This window comes from Andrena cerasifolii, chromosome 9 (genome assembly GCF_050908995.1).
Source record: "Andrena cerasifolii isolate SP2316 chromosome 9, iyAndCera1_principal, whole genome shotgun sequence".
NCBI classification, from domain to species: domain Eukaryota; kingdom Metazoa; phylum Arthropoda; class Insecta; order Hymenoptera; family Andrenidae; genus Andrena; species Andrena cerasifolii.
In genome coordinates, this window is record NC_135126.1 from 2,059,054 (window position 1) to 2,082,669 (window position 23,616).

General features: G+C 38.7%; 1 protein-coding gene across 3 annotated transcripts in view; it reads left to right on the plus strand.

Annotated features, from left to right (window-relative positions):
• Positions 1–23,616, plus strand: part of LOC143373496 (lachesin) — a 295,616-nt gene that overhangs the window by 116,636 nt on the left and 155,364 nt on the right. For all 3 annotated transcript variants that reach the window (XM_076820827.1, XM_076820825.1, XM_076820826.1), the window contains exon 2: positions 16,789–16,963. In XM_076820827.1, the coding sequence (XP_076676942.1) occupies positions 16,900–16,963 (64 nt within the window). In that variant the 5' untranslated portion in view covers positions 16,789–16,899. The remainder of the gene's footprint in view (positions 1–16,788; positions 16,964–23,616) is intronic.

The window sequence follows — 23,616 nt, forward strand, 5'->3', positions numbered from 1 at the left end:
TGAATTTAAATATTCGTTTGACTGGCGAGTAGTATTAGTCGTTGAAAGCTACAACAAGTAGTAAAAGTCAGCCATTAGGTGGACAAGGTGATTAATGCTACTCCTGCGTGGAGCATATTCAAGAAATTTGTGTGGAACACGATAAGTCGTTACTTGCAATCAAAGCTATGACTTTATTATAATAATCACACTTTTCACATCAAAGTTAACTGAAAGGTGGGTAATCATAAAGAACGTAACAACGCAAATACGTGACAATCCTCCAATAGCCACACAGATGACAGTTGCCACTAATTATTCTTCCCACTACTAGTTAACATTTAACTGCAAAAATTCTTAACTTGCAAAAAAAATACTTTTATACAGAATCGTCTGTAATATTTACTAACAATAAATACAAGCAAGAACTTAAGTACAGTGAATTATCTAAATAAATACCCCTTGAACACTCAGACAAAGCCCTTCGGTAACACAAGAAATGAACACAATCCTTCAGAAATTAGCCCAATTAAACAACTAATTAGCCATTTTCCCAAACGCGAGTAATGGACACAAGTGGCAGTCGCCTTTCTATCGTCGTTCGAAAGGAAAGCAACAAACTCGGGTGGCTGTAGCCGACAGCCTTTAAACTTTTCTCGATCACTGTGTCCTCTGTTTGAGGTGAGACGGTCGGCACGGTTGAAAGAAAACGTTCTCGCGCATCGATGGCACGGAAGGAAAGAAGGATTCGAGTTCACGCGAAGTCGTTTCATCTTGACAAACTCGTAAAAGCGAAGAGGAGTCGTAAACCTGCCCGAAGATCGACGTCACTGAATATTCACGAATTCACGGATAGCAGGTTGGGGCACAGGAGGGCGTCTGGGGATGGTGGCAGGGGCGACACATATGCCAGAGGCGTATCTTATATTCCAGGCACACGTACGCGCCTTTATTCGCGTCTCCGCGCGAGCTAACCGAATTCCACCGAACGTAGAATCGCTTTCGACGATGCTGAATGGAAATGTTGGTCGAACGCCGACGGAAGGACGAGGCATAATCGTTCCGTGTCATATTTTCTCGCGGGACACGCTCCGTAAGCAGCTTTCGAATATCTTGTGGCGTTCGTTTCGTATTCGTCGCTGGCTTCGCGATACCTTCGGCTCTTACAGTGTTTGTCCAGGAAGCTAGAGGACGCGGGGTTCTAAGCACGAAATTGTGAAGGTTCGGAGTATAAAACTGGTGCGGAACTTCAGGGTATAAGAGCCAATAATAATTATTTCTAAAGTTCGAATGGGATGGTTCGAGTATTTTTTGTTTGGAAGAGGATCAAAGTTCATATATTCATGTAATTTTCATTCCAACGCATGAATATAATGTCATGAAATGATAATATTCGGTGTACTTAAAGTTCCTTAGTATCCTACTCTTCATGACTGTTAATGGGCACAGTATGGAAGCATAAACTACGTAGACGTAACGAAACCACAACTAAAAGGTTGTTCTGACTTAATCATACGAGGACACGTGTATGTAAGTGTTACATAAAACGTCAGAAGTTGGCTGAGGAAGTGACAGGCTACAAGATCATAACACTGAATACTGTGTACGCTGCGGGACTCTAGTTCAAGCGCTTCGCACCTCAGTGTGACAAGAAGTAAATATTCTAATTTGGTTTCCCGAAGCACAATAAAGGAGAAGAATTTAAATAAAGTCACTGAAGCTTTTACGTTCATAATCTAGTATCTAGTGCACTGTATGCACAGCGAGTTTACGTGTAAAATAATTTAAATTAAGAGGTCATTCCGGTTAGCGCGCCGATGAATTCAGCGATTTTCAGGAATTTATTGCGACGAAACGAATTATAGTAATGGAATAAAACATTTTTCTATTTATTAAACCACATTTCTACAGTAAATAAAAAATATGAAACTAATAAAATTATTGCTTTTAAAGTGCTTCTGAAAGCGGTCTTGATGACATGTTTAACGATTCATGCCTCGCTCGTGCAGGCGATTTCAGCTGTTAGACTTATCTGAACCAAAAAATCCAAACAGATTCTTGATCAGTATGATTGTCGCTATCGCTCGGACTATAATTAGTAATTTAACTTAAAAATTAGCAAAATGGCGGGCAAAATGCAGGAAAAATGTATTTCGGCTTTTTCCTTTGCTATATTCGATTTTAAAAGTAGGTTAGACTCACAAGGGGAGGATACCATGTGGTAGACATCGATTTTTATGAGCCTTGGCACGATGGATCTATGTCGAAAATAAGTAAATAGGTGTCCGAGCGTTTCTGCCAATGGGCCTTAATAACAGAGATATTTGCATGAAAATTATTAAAAATTTCATAGTGGCCGTGGAGTTTTAGTGGGTAAAAATCCCACAACTACCCTGGCGCCCGCGGGGAGTCCCCTCTGGAGGAGTCGGGGTACCTTTTGAAGATTACGCCAAGTTAAAAAAAAATAATTTATAAAAAAAATTTTTTTTTTAAAGTGAAGATATCATCAAAAGGCACCCTGACGCCTCCAAAAGGGAACTTCCCGCGGGCGCCAGGGTAGTTGTGGGATTTTTACCCACTAAAAGCCCACGGCCACTATAAAATTTTTAATAATTTACTTAAATCTTTACTATTGGCAGAAACGGTCGGACACCTATTTACTTATTTTCGACACAGATCCCTCGTGCCAAGGCTCATCAAAATCGACGTCTACCACATGGTGTCCTCCCCTTGTCAATGGAAATACTTGGTTGTAGTCCCCGCGAGAGTCATAAGTATGCAGAATGAGCAGTAAAATTTATAAAGCAATGGGTCCGATAAATTCTGAGATTTTATCTTTGCTATGTGAACAAAAATGACGTTTTGAGAAAAACGCGTTCAAAGTTTTCATCTATAGAGGCCGAGCCTCTGTGCTCCCTACAAAATGCCTCTGTAGAAGCTGAAATAATCGGAATTTTTCCATGAAAATTTAACAGAACATCTTTGAGGATATATACTTTCGAAGAATGTCTAAAAAAATTCTGTTGCCGCAGATATTTATCGGTATTAAAATATTTTTCGTGCCCTGCCTTCTTTGGGTTTCTACCAAGTAACAATAACCGACGAGTTTTACTCTCCGTTCACACATTTTGTGTTTCTTGTCACGTGTCAAATTTAATCTTCCGTTCGGCGCACAATATTTTCCTTACTTGGCTCAGTGTAAAGTACGCAAACAATTTCGTGACATCGTTGTGTTCCGTTCCGCGTGCAATTTCGTTCGCCGCGGTGGATCAATCGTTGCATGTGGCAATTCTCCTTAGGCGTATCGATCATTTTCGCGGACAAAGTATAAAATTGAATAGGAAGCCTTTGAAAGGAACGATTGTTTCTGGGCATTGTTAGTAGGGACGCCATTTACCACTGTGTGTGTGTATTCGGTATTGTGTGCAAGCTAAACGCAGTGAAAAGTGTATTATCCTATAGTATAACCCGTAACTTTTCGCTCAATGATTGCCACATTTTCGTCAAAATTTGTTTAGGCACACTGTGCACACTGCTGTAACGAATAATTTCGTTCAATCGTAGCGGGAATTTTAAGCTAACTTACCCTCTTTTCTTTAATCTTCATCATTTAATATCTTAATCCTTAACTGGTATCCTGGGGTCAGTCATGACCCCAAGCACGCAAGGTTCGCTGCAAAATATTTGGTTGTCTAAGTTTGTAAACTGAATTTCTAATTAATTTGATCATAATAGTTTAACTTTCTACGTATCTATTATTTTATACATTACCTACGAACAAAATAGGTATTCATAGAGGTTCATCTAATGTCGACTTTACAAATTTCTGTGTCCTTTTTTATTTGGGGTCTGCCACGACCCCAAGATAATGTTGGATTGTTGGTAACACAAAAATGAATTTGGTTACGTATGAGAACCGCTGACAAAAGCAATAAACCAGAGGCCAGCGGGCCCATGGGTCTGTTAGGGAATCCTTATTCTAACTGCAAGGGTAAGAGACAGAACGCAGGCCTGTCCCTTTTCAAGTGGACAACGGACTTTTCGAATTGCCTTTGCGTTTTCTCTTCACTTCGAGTCTTGCCTTCAGCACGACACGACGTCCTTCCGAGCTGAGTAAAATAAACTAGAGTTTATAAAGAATATACTGTTTTACAGTTTATTTCATAACCCATTTCCAATAGATAACAGTTACGTTTGAAAAAACAGTATACCAGTTAAGGGTTAAAGATCCTTCGATTCGAAATAAATAAAATTTCCATTACACTTGCTTTTAATTTGATTAGAGTTAGGCAAAAAGGAAAAAGTATGTAGCTTCTTGGTTTGTACATCTTTCTCGGTTCGTTTTAATTATATTTGGCGAACTGGTGCAAAGGGTGCATTTGGAAGTGTAAAACTGTCTCGTAGATATCAGTCCCTGTAGATTTACTTGCGACGCATTTCGGTATTCTTTACGGGACATTTGTTAAACTCCGGGGTTTATGTGACGGTTAATCTACAACAGCGAAGTTAACGGTCCCCCGAGAGTAATGTGTAGCAGTCGAGACTATTGCTCGCCCCCAGAGATAGCATCCATCTAATAATCATTTCGCTGAAACACTTACAGCTCCTCCGGTGCCAAATATCCTGTTTGCGTCGCCTCTCGCCTCGATGGACCGAAATGAAGATAAATTTTATTTACGTTTCACGGTGGAAGAGTTGACACATTCTTATCGAGCGAATTGTACTTGGGAAAGAAATAAACTGTTATATTTGCGAAGCATTTGCTTCGTTTATACAGAATTTCTCTAAACTGTCTCATAATATTTACAATGTTCAGATTACGAAAGTATTATCTTGGACAAATAATTGCTATCGAAGCAATTACTGGAAGAATAGGTAGACATTGAAATCGATAGAGCGATCCGCTTCATAACTTAAGGTGTACTTGCCTGGAAACGCTGTTCATTATCGATAACAAGGACAAGCAAATATTACTTACGTAGCTAAGGAATGATAAACATTTTTTCCCAAAATAGAGGATAGAAGAGTATACTTAAGAGCTATTAATTTTGTTTTCCGATCAGTCATAAATCTGATAAATTCATTAGCAAGCAATAAAATTAACTACTGTTAGCAATAATGAAGCATCACCTTGTAAAAGGGGCTGCAAAGTTGAGCTTAAGCAGATGCGGCCAGCGTGACGCCTACAGCGACGATGGGCCCGACCAGTGCGACACCATAAATATCATAAATTGGCATCGGGGCCCTTAAGAGTTTTTCCCAAAAGGACAAGAGGGGACTTTCCACGGGGCGGAAAGGCAGTCGATTACAGACCGGGACTCGGGATAGACCTTCTCGACTCTACCGATTTTAACAACGGAATAAAACTGTAACGATTAATTTAGAAAGCGAGTTAATACTCACAACTTTAAAATATTCTTACACTACTTTATATAAAGCCGAAAAATATGGATTTTAATCCTAGTTAAAATAGTTATCGATTAGCTTTCCAGAATTGTTTAATCTCCTTACGCGTGAAAATACATTTCCTTAAAGTTTAGCTCCTCTTTGAAGTTGAATGTGTTTTTAAAGAACAATGAAGCTTCGAACTCGAGAATTTTGAACTGCAGCGCGTTCATGAAATATTAACTTTTAGTCGAGAATGATACGAGCGTCAGACCACGGTGAATAAAGCGATCCAGCCCACGGTGTGGTGTTCGTGAACGTTCCAAATTTATTTTCACGTAAATTTCGTCTACTCTTGTACCGAAATACCTGTACAACCGCAAACGATCATCATCGGAAAAGTGATAGTGTCGCGGTTTGGTCTGACACAGTATACGCGTACGTGGCATACTGTATGCATAAGGCTTGTGTAGGATCAATGGTCCTCGATGAATATTTTAACCATTTTACCAGGATCTCAGCAGAGGTAGGAAATATTCATTGGAATTATTTATTTCGCAGCTTCTTGCTCACAAGTGAAGATAGCATTTTAACGTCTTTCTAATATTATTTCACTGTAGGGTCACTCGGGGTAATATGCCACCGTAGGTAATGTGCCACTTCTCAATAATTTTTTTAATAATGCGCAGAGAGCGTTACATTTGCACTAATTTCGTTCAATTTAGTGTAATTGCTAAGACGACAATAGATTTTGGCTTTTACCTTCCCTTATTTTCAGTAAATTCTGGTAAGTTATAAAAGTATCGTGTTGATCTAATTTCACACTGTAACTAGAATGCAGATTATACATTTGTTTGAACAGTTTTACAAAAAATCAATAGATTATGATAAAGTGTACTAACAAACGAAATTTATAATCTCTCACACACCAGTTAAAACTATGTACTTAGGGGAGAGATTTTTAATCTTTCTTTTTAAGGCCGCGTGGAGTAATATGCCAGATGTTTGTCGGTATAATATGCCACATCTCATATTTTCATAACTCTTTCTATTTAATGCCATCGAGTTGTTTTACGTTGTACGTACGAACTTCAAACAGTGCTGCTTGGTCCGAAGAAAGCTTGAAGGAAGTCATTCGAATGGTAAAGGTGGCTCATACTACAATAAATATAGAACAAATTTAGAGAATGTAGATATTTCTTACGAGCATTCGAGTGATGCAGAAAATGTGCAAATACTGTGCAATATGTGAACTATATTATTGCGATAAAAAAGGACCTAAATGTGACTGGGTAAAAACTACTTGTTGCAAAAAGTGGGTCCATGAAGACTGCGTAGAGATTGGAGACTGTTTAGTTTGTAAGAAATAGCTAATTTTTCAAATATATTTTGCGTTTCATTGAGTTGAAATATTTGTTATTAGTTACTAACAGCTTAAACAGTTTAAAATATCATTGATTCTCCAAAATTTGAGTAATTAGTTCGCACTGCATAACTTGTGGCATATTACCTCAGACGTTGTGGCATATTTACCCACCACTTGGGTAATATGCCACTTTCGAGGACCTTTATATTTGTACGTTTCTCATTGAACTATTAAAGTTACATATCTCTACTTATTAGTCAATGCACAGAATTAGTTACACTTTCATATAGGTTTATCTTTACCCCTGTATCTACTTACCCTTGCGAGATATCGCGTTTCAAAGTTAACCGCGGCATATTCCCCCGAATGACCCTATTATTTCACTGTATTTCACAATATAAGTACTGAATTATTATTAAAACAAAATAATGATACATTACTTCCTACTACTACGTTTATTTAAAGTATCTTGAAAATTCAATACTACCGTGTACCTTATATTCAAATAGAAATGCAAATATCCTTTTATATTTATTCGACGTAAATACACAAAGGCACATTTTCGGAACGAAATGCAATCGAATTGTTACACATGCAAAATTCAAGAAAGGAAAACAGCAAATCTAAAATTACTCCACGTTGCCATTCAACTGCCAAATTTTCCATTTTCCCCACAATCCCCATGGAAATGACAAACAAGAGACAGAGCCTTGAATACAGAAAGCTATTCCGAGAGACACAGCCCCAATGAATGACCATTACGAAGCCATTAAAATCGTAATGCCCTTTTGACACTTTTTCCCGCTGTTCAATTGATCACAGGGAGGAAACAGCCCGCTTTACAAACGTCCACGTGATGCCTGAAAAATAATTATCTGCAGAGACTGATCTCTCACGCTAAGCCCATCCGAGCTCGCTTTAATCTGCATCTAATCTAGCCACGTGAGCCCTTATTACACATGCAACACGCTCGGGCGCACGATCGCAATGGCTCCTGCAGGAAATATCTCGATCCTCGCGAGCAAAAGACTGGCGCCAATGAAAGAGATATTTTCGCGGCACGCTGTTCGCCAACGATACACAGACTCCCGTTGACGTATTACTATCTATTTCGCGGTTCGTAAACGACGCGATCCCTGCTCATCCTGATAAGAGGGGTAATGCCGTCCCCGAGGGAGACTGAAGTCTAACAGATAACATTTATGTAAATGCGGCACACTCCCACGAGTTGCCGCGAGTGCTTCGGGATAGGGAAAATTTACTGAAAAAAAATGAGACTCCGGAGTGAAAAGGGAGGCGATTTTACAGTGTAATTTTTCGAAATACGCCACTTCGGGTGGGGGTTGAGCGCGCGGGGTTTCGGTACATTCAGCGATAAACTCCTCGAATTGAATGAGAGGCGATATACTCGTGTGAAGTGATCAATATTATTGCAACGTTGTGAAACCTAGTTATGCTACACGGACTAGTATTTCTATAAATATAAATATTTAGTAAACCTACGAACTCTGAACGTGCAATATTTCTTCTCAATTATTATACAGTCGTTAAGAAGTGTTTCTAAAAGACGGATTTTAAATTACAAAATGTAAACTGAAATTATTCACCAGCGATAGTGGGGGAGACCGGGCCTAGTTGATACAGGGGGCAAGTTGATACAGAAGAATTATCTCGACACCGTTTATGTGTAGCTCCATTTCAGCGAGATATGTGAAGATTGTTGTTCAATTCCTTTCTACGATTCAGCATATGAGTGTGTACATTGACGATAACAATCGTTTTTTAACTGTTTTCGATTATATGGAGAAAAAGTAAATAGTTTTGATACATCCAAATTGATCGTCCAAATAACATTTTTTCATTCATTTTGTATGTATTTTCTCAAGTTTTCGCTTACTATATATTAAAGAGGAAGGACCAAAGTATATTTTAGCATATTTGTTATTAAGTAATTAATTCAAATAAAAAAATAAAAAAATTGAAAACAGAATAGCGTATCAACTAGCCCCGCAGTGGGGAAAATTGATACACTTTACCTTCGTCCAAATAACAATTTTTCATTCATTTTGTATACATTTTTTCAAGTATTCGCTTACTATATATTAGAGAGGAAGGATCAAAGTATATTTTGGCATATTTGTTATTAAGTAATTAATTAAAATAAAAAATGAAAAAAATTGAAAACAGAATAGCGTATCAAGTAGCCCCGCAGTGGGGAAAATTGACACACTTTACCTTCGTCCAAATAACAATTTTTCATTCATTTTGTATGTATTTTTTCAAGTATTCGCTTACTATATATTAAAGAGGAAGGGCCAAAGTATATTTTGGTATATTTGTTATCAAGTAATTAATTAAATAAAGAATGAAAAAAATTGAAAACAGAATAGCGTATCAACTAACCACGCAGTGGAGAAAATTGACACACTTTACCTTCGTCCAAATAACAATTTTTCATTAATTTTGTATGTATTTTCTCAAGTTTTCGCTTACTACATATTAGAGCGGAAGGGCCAAAGTATATTTTGGCATATTTGTTATTAAGTAATTAATTCAAATAAAAAAAGAAAAAAATTGAAAACAGAATAGCGTATCAACTAGCCTCGCAGTGGGGAAAATTAATACACTTTACCTTCGTCCAAATAACAATTTTTCATTCATTTTGTATGTATTTTTTCAAGTATTCGCTTACTATATATTAGAGAGGAAGGACCAAAGTATATTTTGGCATTTATGTTATTAAGTAATTAATTCAAATAAAAAAAGAAAAAAATTGAAAACAGAATAGCGTATCAAGTAGCCCCGCAGTGGGGAAAATTGATACACTTTACCTTCGTCCAAATAACAATTTTTCATTAATTTTGTATGTATTTTCTCAAGTTTTCGCTTACTACATATTAGAGAGGAAGGGCCAAAGTATATTTTGGCATATTTGTTATTAAGTAATTAATTCAAATAAATAAAGAAAAAAATTGAAAACAGAATAGCGTATCAACTAGCCCCGCAGTGTGGAAAATTGACACACTTTACCTTCGTCCAAATAACAATTTTTCATTCATTTTGTATGTATTTTCTCAAGTATTCGCTTACTATATATTAAAGAGGAAGGGCCAAAGTATATTTTAGCGTATTTGTTATCGAGTAATTAATTCAAACAAAAATGAAAAACATTGAAAACTGAAAAACGTATCAACTAGCCCCGGTCTCCCCTACCTACTATTATATATTTCTCAGTAGGCATAATGCTACTTTGGTTGCCACCTTCCCCCGAGTAAGAAACCTTGCCGCGCAAGTTTTCGAATTCGCATTCACCTGAAAGCAGACGTCCCCGAGAGAAAAAAAAGAGCAAGGAAGCAGCCCTTTCAAAGTCGTCCCGCTGTTAACTCAAGACTTTCTCATTCGCTTACAGAGCATCTTCTGGGACACTCTCTGTGTATGCGCATACGTGCATTGTAAATATGCAGAGTACATAGGTACGCGCGAATGTAAATTAGAGTTAACCCCGTCCCCGACTCTTTTTGTTCAGCTGTCTGCGTGAAAGAGCCAATTCGTTGGCGGTGCTTCTGCTCCTGCTACTGCTGCCTCCGCCGCTACTTTCTGCTGCTTGTGGTATAGATCGGCTTTACCTTGTCGGTAACGAACTGCAGCATTCCGTGTGTTCTGTGTTTCGTGGCTCGCATTTTACGTCGACCTCGTCCCGGCTGCGGAGGAGGCGTACGTAGGAATCAGTGGTTTCGTAAATATTGCCATCAAATTTCTTTCTAGACCGATGCAAAGCCTTACACCCTGATTTCTATTTGCGTAACTCTTCAATTTGGATTTGATTTTCATTCAACATTCTCAAGAATGTTGAATCAATCACGTGAATATTATAATTACGGACTTTAAATGGAAACTGCACATTTTTAAGGGGACTAGGCAGTCGAAAAGTCGACTTTTCTTTATTGAATTTTCCGAAAGCACTATCTTTTCTGAATAAAATACCGCTTGGTATATATTAAAAATCCCAAAATTGTTGATTTGGCAGCTAAAAAGGTGGAGCGGTAACTTATAGCATCGCCTTTCCCCAGAAACTTTAAACGCGGTTTTCTCGAATCTTTTTTTCTCTTGGTTTTGAGCTAGTTGCCAATGAATGGAGGTTCAGATCGACTTGAAAAAATTACAGGATGTGTAAAAAATGTGCTATTTCACGCCAAACCTCTGATATGGTCCGTAAAAATTCGAGATTTTCATGAAAAAATTAAAAAGTCACGGATTTTTAGTAGCGCACAAACACGACCGAATTTTTCTTGAAATAATCGCCGTTTTTCGGCCACTAACTTAATAAATCTTTTTTAATTTTAGTTTTTATTGCCTCAGGGCGAAACTACGGATGTTACAAACAAGAATCACTTTTTGAAATTGAATTACGTCACTTTTTAAGACCAATATTACTTGAAAATCACAGAAGAACGTTAAAATGTTTACCAGTCAGCACCGCCATTTTTAAAGCACATGTATAATTTCATACCAACTTCTTTTCAATCTCTATGATAATAATAAACATCGGGTAAAAGGATACACCTGGATTTGTTTTCATTTTTTTAATAATGCATTACAAAAGTGCCCTTAAGGGATTAAGCCACCTTGGACGGTGCAAAATTGCAGTCATTTTCGGCATTTTTATTTAGGAAGATAATGAGATAAGCATAAAATTTAATATGAAGCCTGTTATTGTACAACTCTCGCCGGAAAAAATTGTATTTTTTTTCCTACAAAATGGCGGCGGTAGAGCCGTGATACGCAGGATCTTGAGGAGCGACGTTTTCCACGGTGTTCGATCTCACAGCTATACTCTTTGACCTAGAACAAAAAACCAAAAAGTTTTATTTTCTATATGCCTAAAACTAGAGAAGTACATATGGAAATCCAGAAACATTAATTTGTCTCGAAATGGTAAACATGGGGAGAAAAAGTGCATTTTTTTTTATAAAAGTGTCAATTGCAAACAATATTTTTAAGATATCGCAAAACCGATACGTACTTCTCTAGATTTAGGCATGCAGAAAATAAAACTTATTGGTTTTTTGGTCTAGGTCAAACGGCATAGCCGCGAGATTGAACACCGTGGAAAACGTCGTTCCTCAAGATCTTGCGTATCACGGTTCTACCGCCGCCATTTTGTAGGGAAAAAAAATACGATTTTTTTCGGCGAGAGTTGTACAATAACAGGCTTCGTATTAAATTTTCCGTTTATTTCATCATCTTCCTAAATAAAAATGCCGAAAATGACAGCAATTTTGCTCCGTCCAAGGTGGCCTAACCTCTTAAGGGGTCTAGGCAGTCAGAAACTCGATCTTGTTTTGGTGCATTTTTCAAAAGTACCACCCTTCCCGAGTAAAATGCCGTTTGGTTTATGGTAAAATTCGCAAAATTAAGGATTTTACAGCCGAAAAGGTCGAGCGCGTCATAAACCGTTTCTGCGTGCACGCAAGTAAACTAATTCCTCTTTCGAAACTATAAACGCGTTTTTCTCGGAATCACATTTCCTCTTTGTTTTGCAGTGATTGCGAAAAAGCAGAGGCACAAATCGATTTGAAAAAAAATTCACATATGCGAAACATGTCTAGTTACGACCTGAACCTAAGCATAAGTCTGTGAAAACCCCTATTTTGATAAAAAAAAAAAAATAATAAAATGGCTCTTCTCTCTGGTAAAAAATCACATTTCTTTAAAATTCGCCGTTTTATAACCGCTATACTTATAATTTTTCTTTTTTTTTCTTTTTTTAATAGGTTCAGGGCAAATTATCAATTTCAGAGGATATTTCACAATTCAATTTCTTACGGCCAGAATCACTGCAAAATTACAGCGGCTCCAGAAAAAAACACGTATATATATATCAGGCATCTGTAGCGCTGTGATACATATATATATATATATATATTTTAATATATATTCAAATAATTTTTGTTTACTGTTTATAGTATTAACAAACATTACTCAAAAGTACAAGTCACAATTTGTATTCATCTCCTTGCAATTAATTCGCAAAAAATACTTGATTTTCGAGCGATCTGACTGGCTAGTCCCCTTAACGCCCTTACACGACGTTTTGCACACACGCCTCGATCTCGTGAATTCTCAAAATGTTGCTTCCTTGTTTCCCCCTTGGCTTTAAAATTAATGAGTCAAACGATCTACATTCTACATTCCACTTTGTGAGATGAAACTTCGTAACGCGCACTGGCAGTTTACTCGTGAGAAATTGCAGGTGGAACGTACCTATATCCATATACAAATAGTTGTACTACAAATGAATGAAACAGAAATGAGCCTTCCAAAGGAATACCTACCTACATAAATTTCTTAAGGGAATCAAGCTTGCGCTAAAGTGAATAACGACTAAAGCTAACTATCTTTCCGAAAAGAAGATCAGCCACCACCGAAACAATTAGCATTACGCGCGAATTAACAATCGTCACAAAATCCGCATAAATGTCCTCCCCTGCTGATCGAGCAATGCAATCCACCGATACTTCACGACGCCAGATAATGCCATCGATCGGTTTAGAAATGAACGCCGCGCGAATCGCGAAACCACCGCGGCACGCGGCCGTTCTATTGTTTATGCCGCTCCAGTTTAAACCCTATCGCGCCGCTGGTAATTAATAATTTACTGCCGGCGTCCGTCCAATGGTAACTGTATCAACGATCAATTGCGCGCCGATGATTCGAAACGATTCGAACGACGCCCACGAAGTTTAGGCTTCCGTTCCCGCGCGGATTAGCATTACAAATACACTTTATTGTCGGCATTAAACTGTCTCGCCGCGCACGGAACGGAAAAGCAACGAATCTGATCAATGGCCTGTGCGCCGCGCGGAACGCGTCCCCCCACCCCCTCCGCGGCCCGTCGATTCACACGACCGTGGAAATATGGAAAATTAACAATCCCGCAATACGCGCGACTAGAGGTGCACCCCCGGCCCTCGTCCGGGGGGGTCATAACGCGCGTGGCTGCTGTCATTCGCGAATAATAATTTGAATAATACTCGCGCATTACAGCGTTTCGTTTTGCCGAACGTGATACGCCCGGTGGCCTCGTATCCAGGATCTAGTGGAAATTATCGGTGGGAACGATAAACTGCTGTTTACCAGGCATTTATGCGTTTAATAAACCTCCGGAGCCGTTAATGGTTCCCGTTATTTTTCATTCTGTTAATGATCTTGGGCGGGGAACGGGGGCAAATTGTTCTGAGGGATGATGGTTCGCTGGTTGGGAAATAAAGAGGGGTGGAGCTTATTAACCTGCTGTTCAGATTTACTGGAGGTTTGGTCTGTTAGCATTTTACTGTATAATGGAGTAGCAATAAGCTAGGCAATTGTTACGCGAAGGTATTAAGGGGTCCTCCTATTTTTCGGGAATTAAAAAGAGAAACAGGTATTGCGCGTATCATTTTGCACTTTTGTAGCTTTATTTTATCACCTTTTAGGATTATAAAAAAATTGTAAATTAAAATATTCATTCGTAGCGGAATAATATGATCGTGGAGAGAACAATATTATTATTATTATTATTATTATTATTTGTCTTTATTACTTGAAACATACAGAGAAAAATAATACATAAAGACTAGCGAAGTAAAGGGCGAGGCTGCAGTAGAATACTGTCAGAAGCCTAACCGTAACTAAATAACTAACATTAAAACAAAAGTAAAACTAGGGAAGAAAAATAGAAACAGAGAGAATCTAAACATTATTCTGACGCATATTGCAAATATATATATCGTCCAGCTTTACATTTAAAATCAGGAAACGAATTTAGCCCTCGAATATCAGGTGGAACGGAATTATAATAATGAGCCGAAATATAGGCGAAGGAGGATTCAAATTTAGATGTCGACTGTACCGGTGTAGAAAGGAGACTTTGATGTCGAGTAGAAAATCAGGCCCATGGTGAGAAAGATTGTCGCGAAGAATATTATAGAGATAAAGCGGGACGTGAGATGAGAGTATTTTGTGAACGATACAACATAAATGGGAAATCCAGCGCTGAGGCATACGTAACCGAGACGTTTTAACGTATAGGCGAGAGATACGATCATATTTCGGGACACGAAAAGAAAAACGCAAACAGGAATTTTGTACACGCTGAATAAGGTGAGAAAGATGATAGGATAAGCATGGACGATAGACGACGTCACAATAATCAAAGACTGGGACAATAACAGTTTTTGTGCCGATGAAAGAATGTGACGGGCGGGATAAAGTAGACGTGAACGCGAATAAGCTTCACGACGCAACAAGGAAACATGTGTGAACATGTGGATCAGGATGTGGAAACAATATCCTTCCGGATGCCAAACCTGATTTCCAAAAAACCAAAAGTCCCGATCCACTTTAACACGTTGCGTGCGGCACCAAAAATAGTTGACCTTCCAAAATGACGGACATAAATTTTTGTATAAACTGCACCCTTTTATGCTGCTTTCGACATTTTATAACATTTTAACTAAAAATAATTTGTTTTTGTTAGAGAAAAAAGGTATGACGCGTTAAATGGAGATTTTTACTTACAATTTTTTTTTGATAATCTTAAAAAGTCATAGAATAAAGCTACAAACGTGCAGAATGACACGTGCAATACTTGTTCCTTTTTTAATTCCCGAAAAATTAAGTTTTTTTGCCATCACACTGGGAAGACCCCTTGAGGGATTGGACTATACTGTAAAACGGTCGAAAAATCGTAATTTTCTTTTCGCTTAAATATTAGTTTGAAACCTCTAGAATGACACGCGAATGGTTTGAAATATAAATATAGCTTAGTTTTAGAGATACAGGGCCGAACGATACTTTTAAAAACGGTGTACATGATTTCTTAATCTGTATTGATGCAATTGCGACCAAATTTTGCGGACATTTTTGTTGCTACATTCTCTAAGCATTAACAGGCCATTTTTTGAAAATTCCTGTTTGTACGGGAGTTACAGGCGAATCGCCCCGAAAATCGACATCCTTTTCTTCCAACCGCTATTTTTCAGCGAATTTTCAAAATATTAAAAACAATCCGTTAATGCTTCGGCATAACATTATACTTAATAGACAACTTTTATGTTTGTATTTTAGACTTGAGTTAGGAGGTACATCGTTCAAGAAAAACCATCATTTCGGAGCCACCTCCTGACATACATCTATATATATTTTCTTAATTTTTTAAATGTTTTTTAATGCTCTAGAATATACCAAAATCAAGTGCTAAACCGCAATTTAATCGGCTCATTAGTTTCTCTACAATTTGCATCAGAAAATTACCTATTTTTTTCGGGCCGTCACAGTAGTTTACCCCCTTAAGCAATTAATAAAATGTTGAAATGGAAAAAGGAGTAGCAAGTAATATACAGCACTGGAAATATTTACTGCATCATCCCCAATTGCACGTCCCAGGACACAATAAAGTAGTTGCTATCCAATTTAGTTTAACCAAGACATAATAAGAATATTAATATCAAATGAACTGGAAGTGAATACACCCTAAATATTCGAGTGATGCCATAAATATTTCCAGCACTGTAGAATGCAGGCCTCTAATCATAGACAGAGATCGTATAAAAGGAATACTACGAGCGTATGCGTCAATATAACCCTTCCGATCGAGTACACCTTATTGTTAGGACCCCTCTTTCTATCTTTCCATCCCTCGTTCCACGTTCCCCAGCCCCTCCCAGCGGAGCCTTCGTAACATCATCCGGCGTTCTCCTTTGACCAGCCTATTAGGCAAGTTCTGGAGAACACGATCGGACGTCAACGCGGAGAAACGACAGGCTGGAGTTAGATAACGATAGTAGACGTGGTAGTCAGTTTTGCGACGCAAGGGTGCGCGAGTCGAAAGTTCGCTCGGTGGAAACGGCCGATAAAGCCAACCGGTGACGAGCTATCCTTCTGTCCGTTCATTCAAATCAGCGTCTCTCCCCTGCCCTGCCCCCTCCCCCGTCGAGCAGCCCCTTATAGCTGTACGATCCACGTAACGGACCACGAAAATATAACGATTAACCGGCTGCGTCGTTCCCCTGTTTCAGGCATGCTATGCGTCAGAAGACTGGAGACAGAGGCCACCGCGGAAGATGACAGGGTTAAGTAGATAAAAGGAGTAGCTGGTTCCATCGACGGACGATTCCACCGCGTTTCCCATGCAGTGCACAATGCTCTGCCATCGCGCCCTTGTCGTTCTCTTTGCTGTCAACGTGCCAATCGGTAAGTGGAAAAAGTCAACTGTACGTCGCCCGCCAGTGCCGCGCCTAATACCCTTCCGCTCTCGAGGAATTTCCTTTTTTTTTTCCATCGGATATTGACGTTCGTCGGTGGGTCTGTTTCATCTGACGCTGCTGGTAGTCGGCATAATGTGGCCGGGATTGAGTCGTTCGTTGAATTTGTCGGAGAGGAAAGGACAGTATCGAGAGCGAACGAATCGCTGCTACATTTATATTACTCTGTCTCTCGGGGGATTAGCATCTTCTGGAGATAATTCTTTATTGCGCACAGGAATATTTTCAGTTCGTGGAGCTTGACATTCAGTTTCATTTAAGGGAATCCTCCGGTTAAAATTTTGCAGAAAATTAATTTTTTTATATATTTATTTTTGTAACATAACATCCCGAGAATACCCTGTGAAACTTTCGCGCCAAAATTCGTAACGGTGTAGAATCTCCGAACGCAGCTACGAGCCCAGAACACTTTGAACGCGTTTTTCTCGAAACGCGGTATTTCGAAACGGTAAACACGATTTCAGGAGAACTAATGAACCGATTAAAAAAAACCTTGAGGCATTTGATTCGCAATTGGACTCGCTATAGCAACACCGTATAACATAATTTTTTGGAACACGGGTTTTTTTTATCTGCATATTTGCGCGGAAAATTAAACGCTTTTCTGCCCTGCTTCGTTCAAATGTGCACCAAGGTCGTAATTTTGGCCCTTTGTGTCCCAATAAGGGGTGCTGCAATAGCTATTTAAATAGATTTCAAGAAAATGTTTGAATTTTTTATTTTGGACGATCCTGTGAGTAAATTTCGTGGTTACTGTCTTGGCATCTCTTTTTGGCAGCGCCTGCTCTTCTTGCAAAAAATTCTTAAAGATCACCTATTTTTTAAGGGGTTTGACCGGAGGGTTCCCTTAATTGAGGAATCAGATGAACTGCAGATAAGTACACTAAAGAAAATTAATACATTAGAATGAAAACAGCTACTTCGTTTCTGTGGGAGGGGAAACGATAATAAGGTAAGTTCGGGAAATAAGGCCCTCCTAAGGTTCTATAATTTTTTTAAAAAAAACCTGTACATATTGTTGAAAACTTTTTTTTTATAGACATCTATGGACATTAAACTATACACTGTAATATTTGTAACAATATACGAACACACCAAATACGGAAATTAATGGGATTTTATAAACCTTGTAAACGGACCTTATGTCCTGTAGTGCAGGTAATAAGGCCCACCTATTTAATACGTAAATTTCGGGCAAACAAAGACATCATCGACCTCAGGTGTGAGCCCGACGCATTCCTCGTGTATCCAGACGAGACACATGACACACTGTCGTGTATCTGTCTTGAATGCAGTTCTGCATAATTTGCAAAACCAAATGTCTGCAGAGTTACCGTCCACGTTTTCTCTGGAGGTGGATGACATGGGCTCTTCACACACTCTTGTCTTTTTTCTTCCGGTTGAAGTGGTACGTGCTTTGGAGCTCTTCTCAATATCGCTCCTGCTTTGGAAGAGGTCTCTAGCCAGTTAATATTTTTGGTGGGCCTTATTATCTGCTTTGTCACTTGCCGAGGTTATATGTTAAACGTACACTTTACAAAATCATCAATTTTTTGGAAATATGTTGCCAACGTATATACTTATACATACCTATAGTTGTACAGTAATTGGATAATGCGTACTCCTAGTACAAAGCCAAGAAACCAACGTAATTCTTATAACTGCAGCAACGGTAGCTTCAAGATTTGTTGAATTTACAGCCGGCAAATGTTATATTAATCTCGTGGGGGTTCTTCGAGTGACATTTCGTATGCAGTAAAAGCAATAGATGGCATTAACAAAGTTGTGGATTGACCTATCCAGGATAAATTACAGGTGGGCCTTATTACCCGAACTTACCTTAGAATGTCTATAGAAACGAATTTACTGCTCAAACGTGACGATTATTCTCCTTGTAAAGCGGCACAATGGACAAGGTTATTAGAACGAAACAATCGAGCTGTACGTAATAGCAAAGGTTTATAGATTTCGGTGAGGGTACTATACATCCATATTTGCGTGTTATCGACACTATAGCGTTTAAATAGTCCGCTCGATAAAAGACAAAGGTGTTTTGTTCGCGGGGAATAGTAAAATGGTCCACGTACCTACACGCGAGTCGTTTCATCGAGATCGATATCCCAGATTTTAAGCTTTTAAGCATCGTATAGGTGAAAAACGCGAATGCTGTGCCACTCAAAAGAGGGATATCTTATGAAATGTTTCCATTTCATTGGTTTTTCATCAAACTGTAAATGAATCTAGTAAGGGTATTGAAACATTAAGTCATATGTTCGAAATAACTGCATCGTTCTCCAGAGTGTCAGATGTAGTACAAGCTCTAACGAGCCATATAGTACGGTTCATTATTCACCCCACAGTTAATTGAATATCAAACAATTTGTCACGAATATACCAGTGACACTAATAATTTCTTTAGTAAAGTACTTCATATTATGTCCTACGTAGGGGAGACCGGGGCTAAAAGTTCCGATTTCGATAAAACATAAAAAATGACTGAAAAATAATGTAGTTGTTCTCTTCATTCTTGACTAATTTCTTGTTAAATTTATTATATTTTCTGATTTTAAGCTTGTATTTGATATATTGTAATAGGTTTTTCCTAGAAAGTAATTTATTTGTGGCTGATCGAAGCGGAACTTCTTACCCCTATTTGGGGCAAGTTGTTATCGCATTGGGGTAAGTTGCTACTAAGATATAAGAGTTGCCTTTTAATGAAATATTTCATTTTCCAATGAAATAAAACAGAATTTTATTAATAATGTTTATTTATGAAGGTTCGGACCAACAAAAATGTATTATCTTTAAAAGAAAAGCAAAACGATATAATAACCATAAACATTATCTTTGGTATAAAAACTATAATCTACTAATCAGTCTTACATTCAACTGTATGTAGATGCCTACTTATTGAGATTTGTACTTGTAGCCTACTGAGGACTCTTGTCCACATTGTAGTATTTTAATAAATCTCGATAGAATCATGTGACAGTCACGGTAACAACTAGCCCCTACCGACACATGTAGCAATTTCAAAGACTATTCTGCTTATACATATATTGAAACGATAAACACTATTACACCATGTTCTTAAATGACATTTGATCCATAAGAACGAATCAATCTATAATATCGACGTTAAATAATTGAAATAGACCAAAAAATAACGATAGAAAAAAATTTACTTATCTGGTACGCCACTTATAGGTCCTTGCTTACAACCACACAATTCGCTGTCGCGGACGCTATTAAAGTGGACGACAGAGTGGCGTGATGAACTCACACGGAAAAAATAATTTAAAGTACAAAGCTCTTTTTATTTTGAAGATCGTCGGAACAACTTACCCCCGGAACTTTTAGCCCCGGTCTCCCCTGCTCTAAACAAATTCTCGACTCATCTGCATCTCGCCTATCCTCTCGAAACTAGAATATTATTAATATTAAACAATTCTCTTGAAAATAATTTTCTACATTCAAAAGAAGTTTCCAAAGCTTCTACACCCTTGCTCACAATTTCGCATTAAACCATTTTCCCGAAGTCTCCCCCGCAGATCGCATATTCGTCTCGTTTATCGTTTACCCTTACTACTAGCTGCGCCCATCTCTGCACTTACTACTCGCGTTCACACAAAGCGGCAAACTTCGCGTCTCATTTCCCATGCAAAAGAACAAGAAACCACCCACCACTGGAAGACAGAGAACTCCGCGACCGAGGAATCCTCCCGTAATTCCAAATTCCCCGTTCGCAGTCCCTTATTTAACAGAGCGAAGCATTCCCCCCTCGGGGGCTCGCGAAAGCAGCTCTACCTGCCTAATTTCGCAGATCGCTGGGGCACGGATTGGATATCAATTCGCATGGTGGCTCGCGGATTGCGATCGACACAGTGCTAGGGTAGAGGAAAATCCGTTGCGCGCTGACGTCCGGTGCAGATATGCAACGGAGAAGCGGTGCCAAATACGGTCTCTCGGTGGTACGGTGCGCCTGCTATGGCGGATAGGACGGGCAGGAACCGTCGCCCCGGTCAACTTCTGGCCCTGATGTTTATTCGGTGAAAGCGACTAGAAGCGGCGTCGCCGACTGGGCTTGTCGTTCGCGAATTAATTTACCGTTTCCCGGGGCTCCGAACCTTCGTCTCTTCACGGAGACGTAGAGGGCCTGCGGGAGAATCCCGCGGCCCGTATCCTTCGATCCTCTCTCCATCGGGCATTCTAGCACGAATCCGACCGGATCGTATGGAATTCGAATCGAGCTCTTTCGCTCGAGCTGTTTAATTTTCAACCGGATAAAATAAATTGCTCCCCTCCTCTCTTACTCTATCTCTCTCTCTACCTTACTCTCTTACTCTCTTACTCTGTCCCACTCTTCCTCTCTCTGTTTCTCTTTCTCTCTCTATCTCTTTCTGTTTCTCTTCGACTCGTGTGCACCGGCGCATCCTCTGTCGGAGGCCGTGAAACGGGCCGTTTTAACCGATTGGTACGGGAATAATTAAACAAGTTTGCGGTAACTGACTTCTCACCTGTTCGCAACCACCCCAACGGGCAACGGCCACGGGGTGGCTGATAGAAAAATAATTAAATAAGTTTTGCCGTTGGTGTTGGAGTCATTCACTCGTGGCCAAATGTTTTTGGATGGAAGTGGGCTAATATAGTTGCGTCGAAGATGGCCTGTGGATTGGGAGGTGTTGTGAGTCTAGAGTGTGGGTTGTCAAGCTTTTGATGAGTAGTGAAATGTGTTTGTGTGTAGAGAATGTTTTGGAAGTGTAGGTGCAAACTTGATTGATTAAGGAAGCTCGTGGAGGGAAGAAGTTGTAATAAACGGAGGTCCAGAAATTGATTATTTTGGCTTCCGTAAATTGAAGGATGCAGGGGAATGGGGAAGCAGGTGTTCCCTTTTCCCTTCGTGGATTTTTTAGTATTATGTAACCCTCTTCATGTCTCCCTTTGTACGCCCTGTGCATCGAGATTAGGCTTGAGTAGTGATATCATGTTTAAGGGTAGGTAGTTGAGAGAGTTTCCTTGTACAGTTGTCAATCACCCTTTGTCCGGTCTAAATTATGCTTGACTAATGAGGATGCATTGCTAGACCCTTCAAACATGCATCTATGTAACTAAGTTGCCAGAGTTTCTCAGTGGTTCTTCTATATGCTTGTCAACGTCGTCAACAACCATCATTCGTTGTAATCAGATCTTTTAGTATAGACATTGAAAATCTCATAATATTATTTTTTCAAAACTTATATGGATTCAAACTGGTTTGAATGTGTCAAAGAATTCAAAATCATTTTTGTATAACATTAAAGACTAACTTCATCCCTCTTGACATAGGGGAAAGTGGGGCATAACCGGGTGCCTAATGTATTTTTCCTGCTAGCATAAAGTCAGACGGTAAAATAAACTTTGGACACCGCTAGAAATCTTAATTGCACCTTACAGAATTAGAAAATGAGAGTTATTATTTGAAAAAAACTATTTGGCTCACAGGAAAACAAGTTTTCTCGGAAGTATGCAAGTACCCAGTTAAACCCTATAGGTGTGGGTAATATCGGGTACTTAGTAAAACACGCATAAATTATGATATAATTATAAAACCATTATTAGTAGTGTAGTAAAGAGAGATCTAACCCAAATTTGAGTTTTGCGTTCAATACACGTTCAGAGTGATACGATAGACGTTCAATATATTGGAAATTGGTTATTAAATAAATCAGCCTTCTAGTTTTATATTTTAATTTTATTTTTAGCGGCTAGGAAAGAATGTCTTTCGAAGACAGTATACCGAACAGAAGTGAGCTCTTCTCTAACAACGGTCTGTTTTATCACCGTTGCCAGATATTGAAACAAAAAGACGCTCTACACACGTATCATTATCTTTTAATATATTCAGGTTTCCCTGAATATTGAGTCATTTTTGCCTTTTAATAATTATAGTAATCCAACATAATACACGTTCAAAGTGGTACGAGAGACGTTCGATACACCTATGGCGCCAGTACCCCTCTGAACAAGTATTGAACGTCTATCGCATCTCTTTGAACGTGTATTGAACGCAAAACTCAAATTTGGGTTAGAACTCTCTTCACTATACTACTATTATTACTATTATTTTAGAAACCATAAAGAAAGATATTTTAACAAATATTAATTTGTACATAAATTTATTATAATTTATCTAGTTTAGAAAAATCACAAATAAAGGTCTCGTCGCCCTCCTCAATATTTGTGCAAATCTCATGAGCCCATCCGCGATCTATACATATAATCAAGATTATTATTGGATTTTTTAAAGATTAGAAATCAGCTTCTATAAGACATTTACGCCATACATAGAAAGTATGGGTACTCGATTTTGCCCCATACTCAAATACCCGGTTTTGCCCCAAATGAGGTGATTTACTAAACCTTAAATATTTACACTTCAACATGCGATAAAGAGCCGCGTAAAACGTAAAAATACTGCGTAAAGACTACAGAATGCAATGCAGTACTTACCGTAATAGATTCTTTAAATCCAAGTGGTATAAAAAAGGCAATTCACCAACGCAACACTGGAACCTTTCAACTCGAAATTTTTAAACTTCTCTG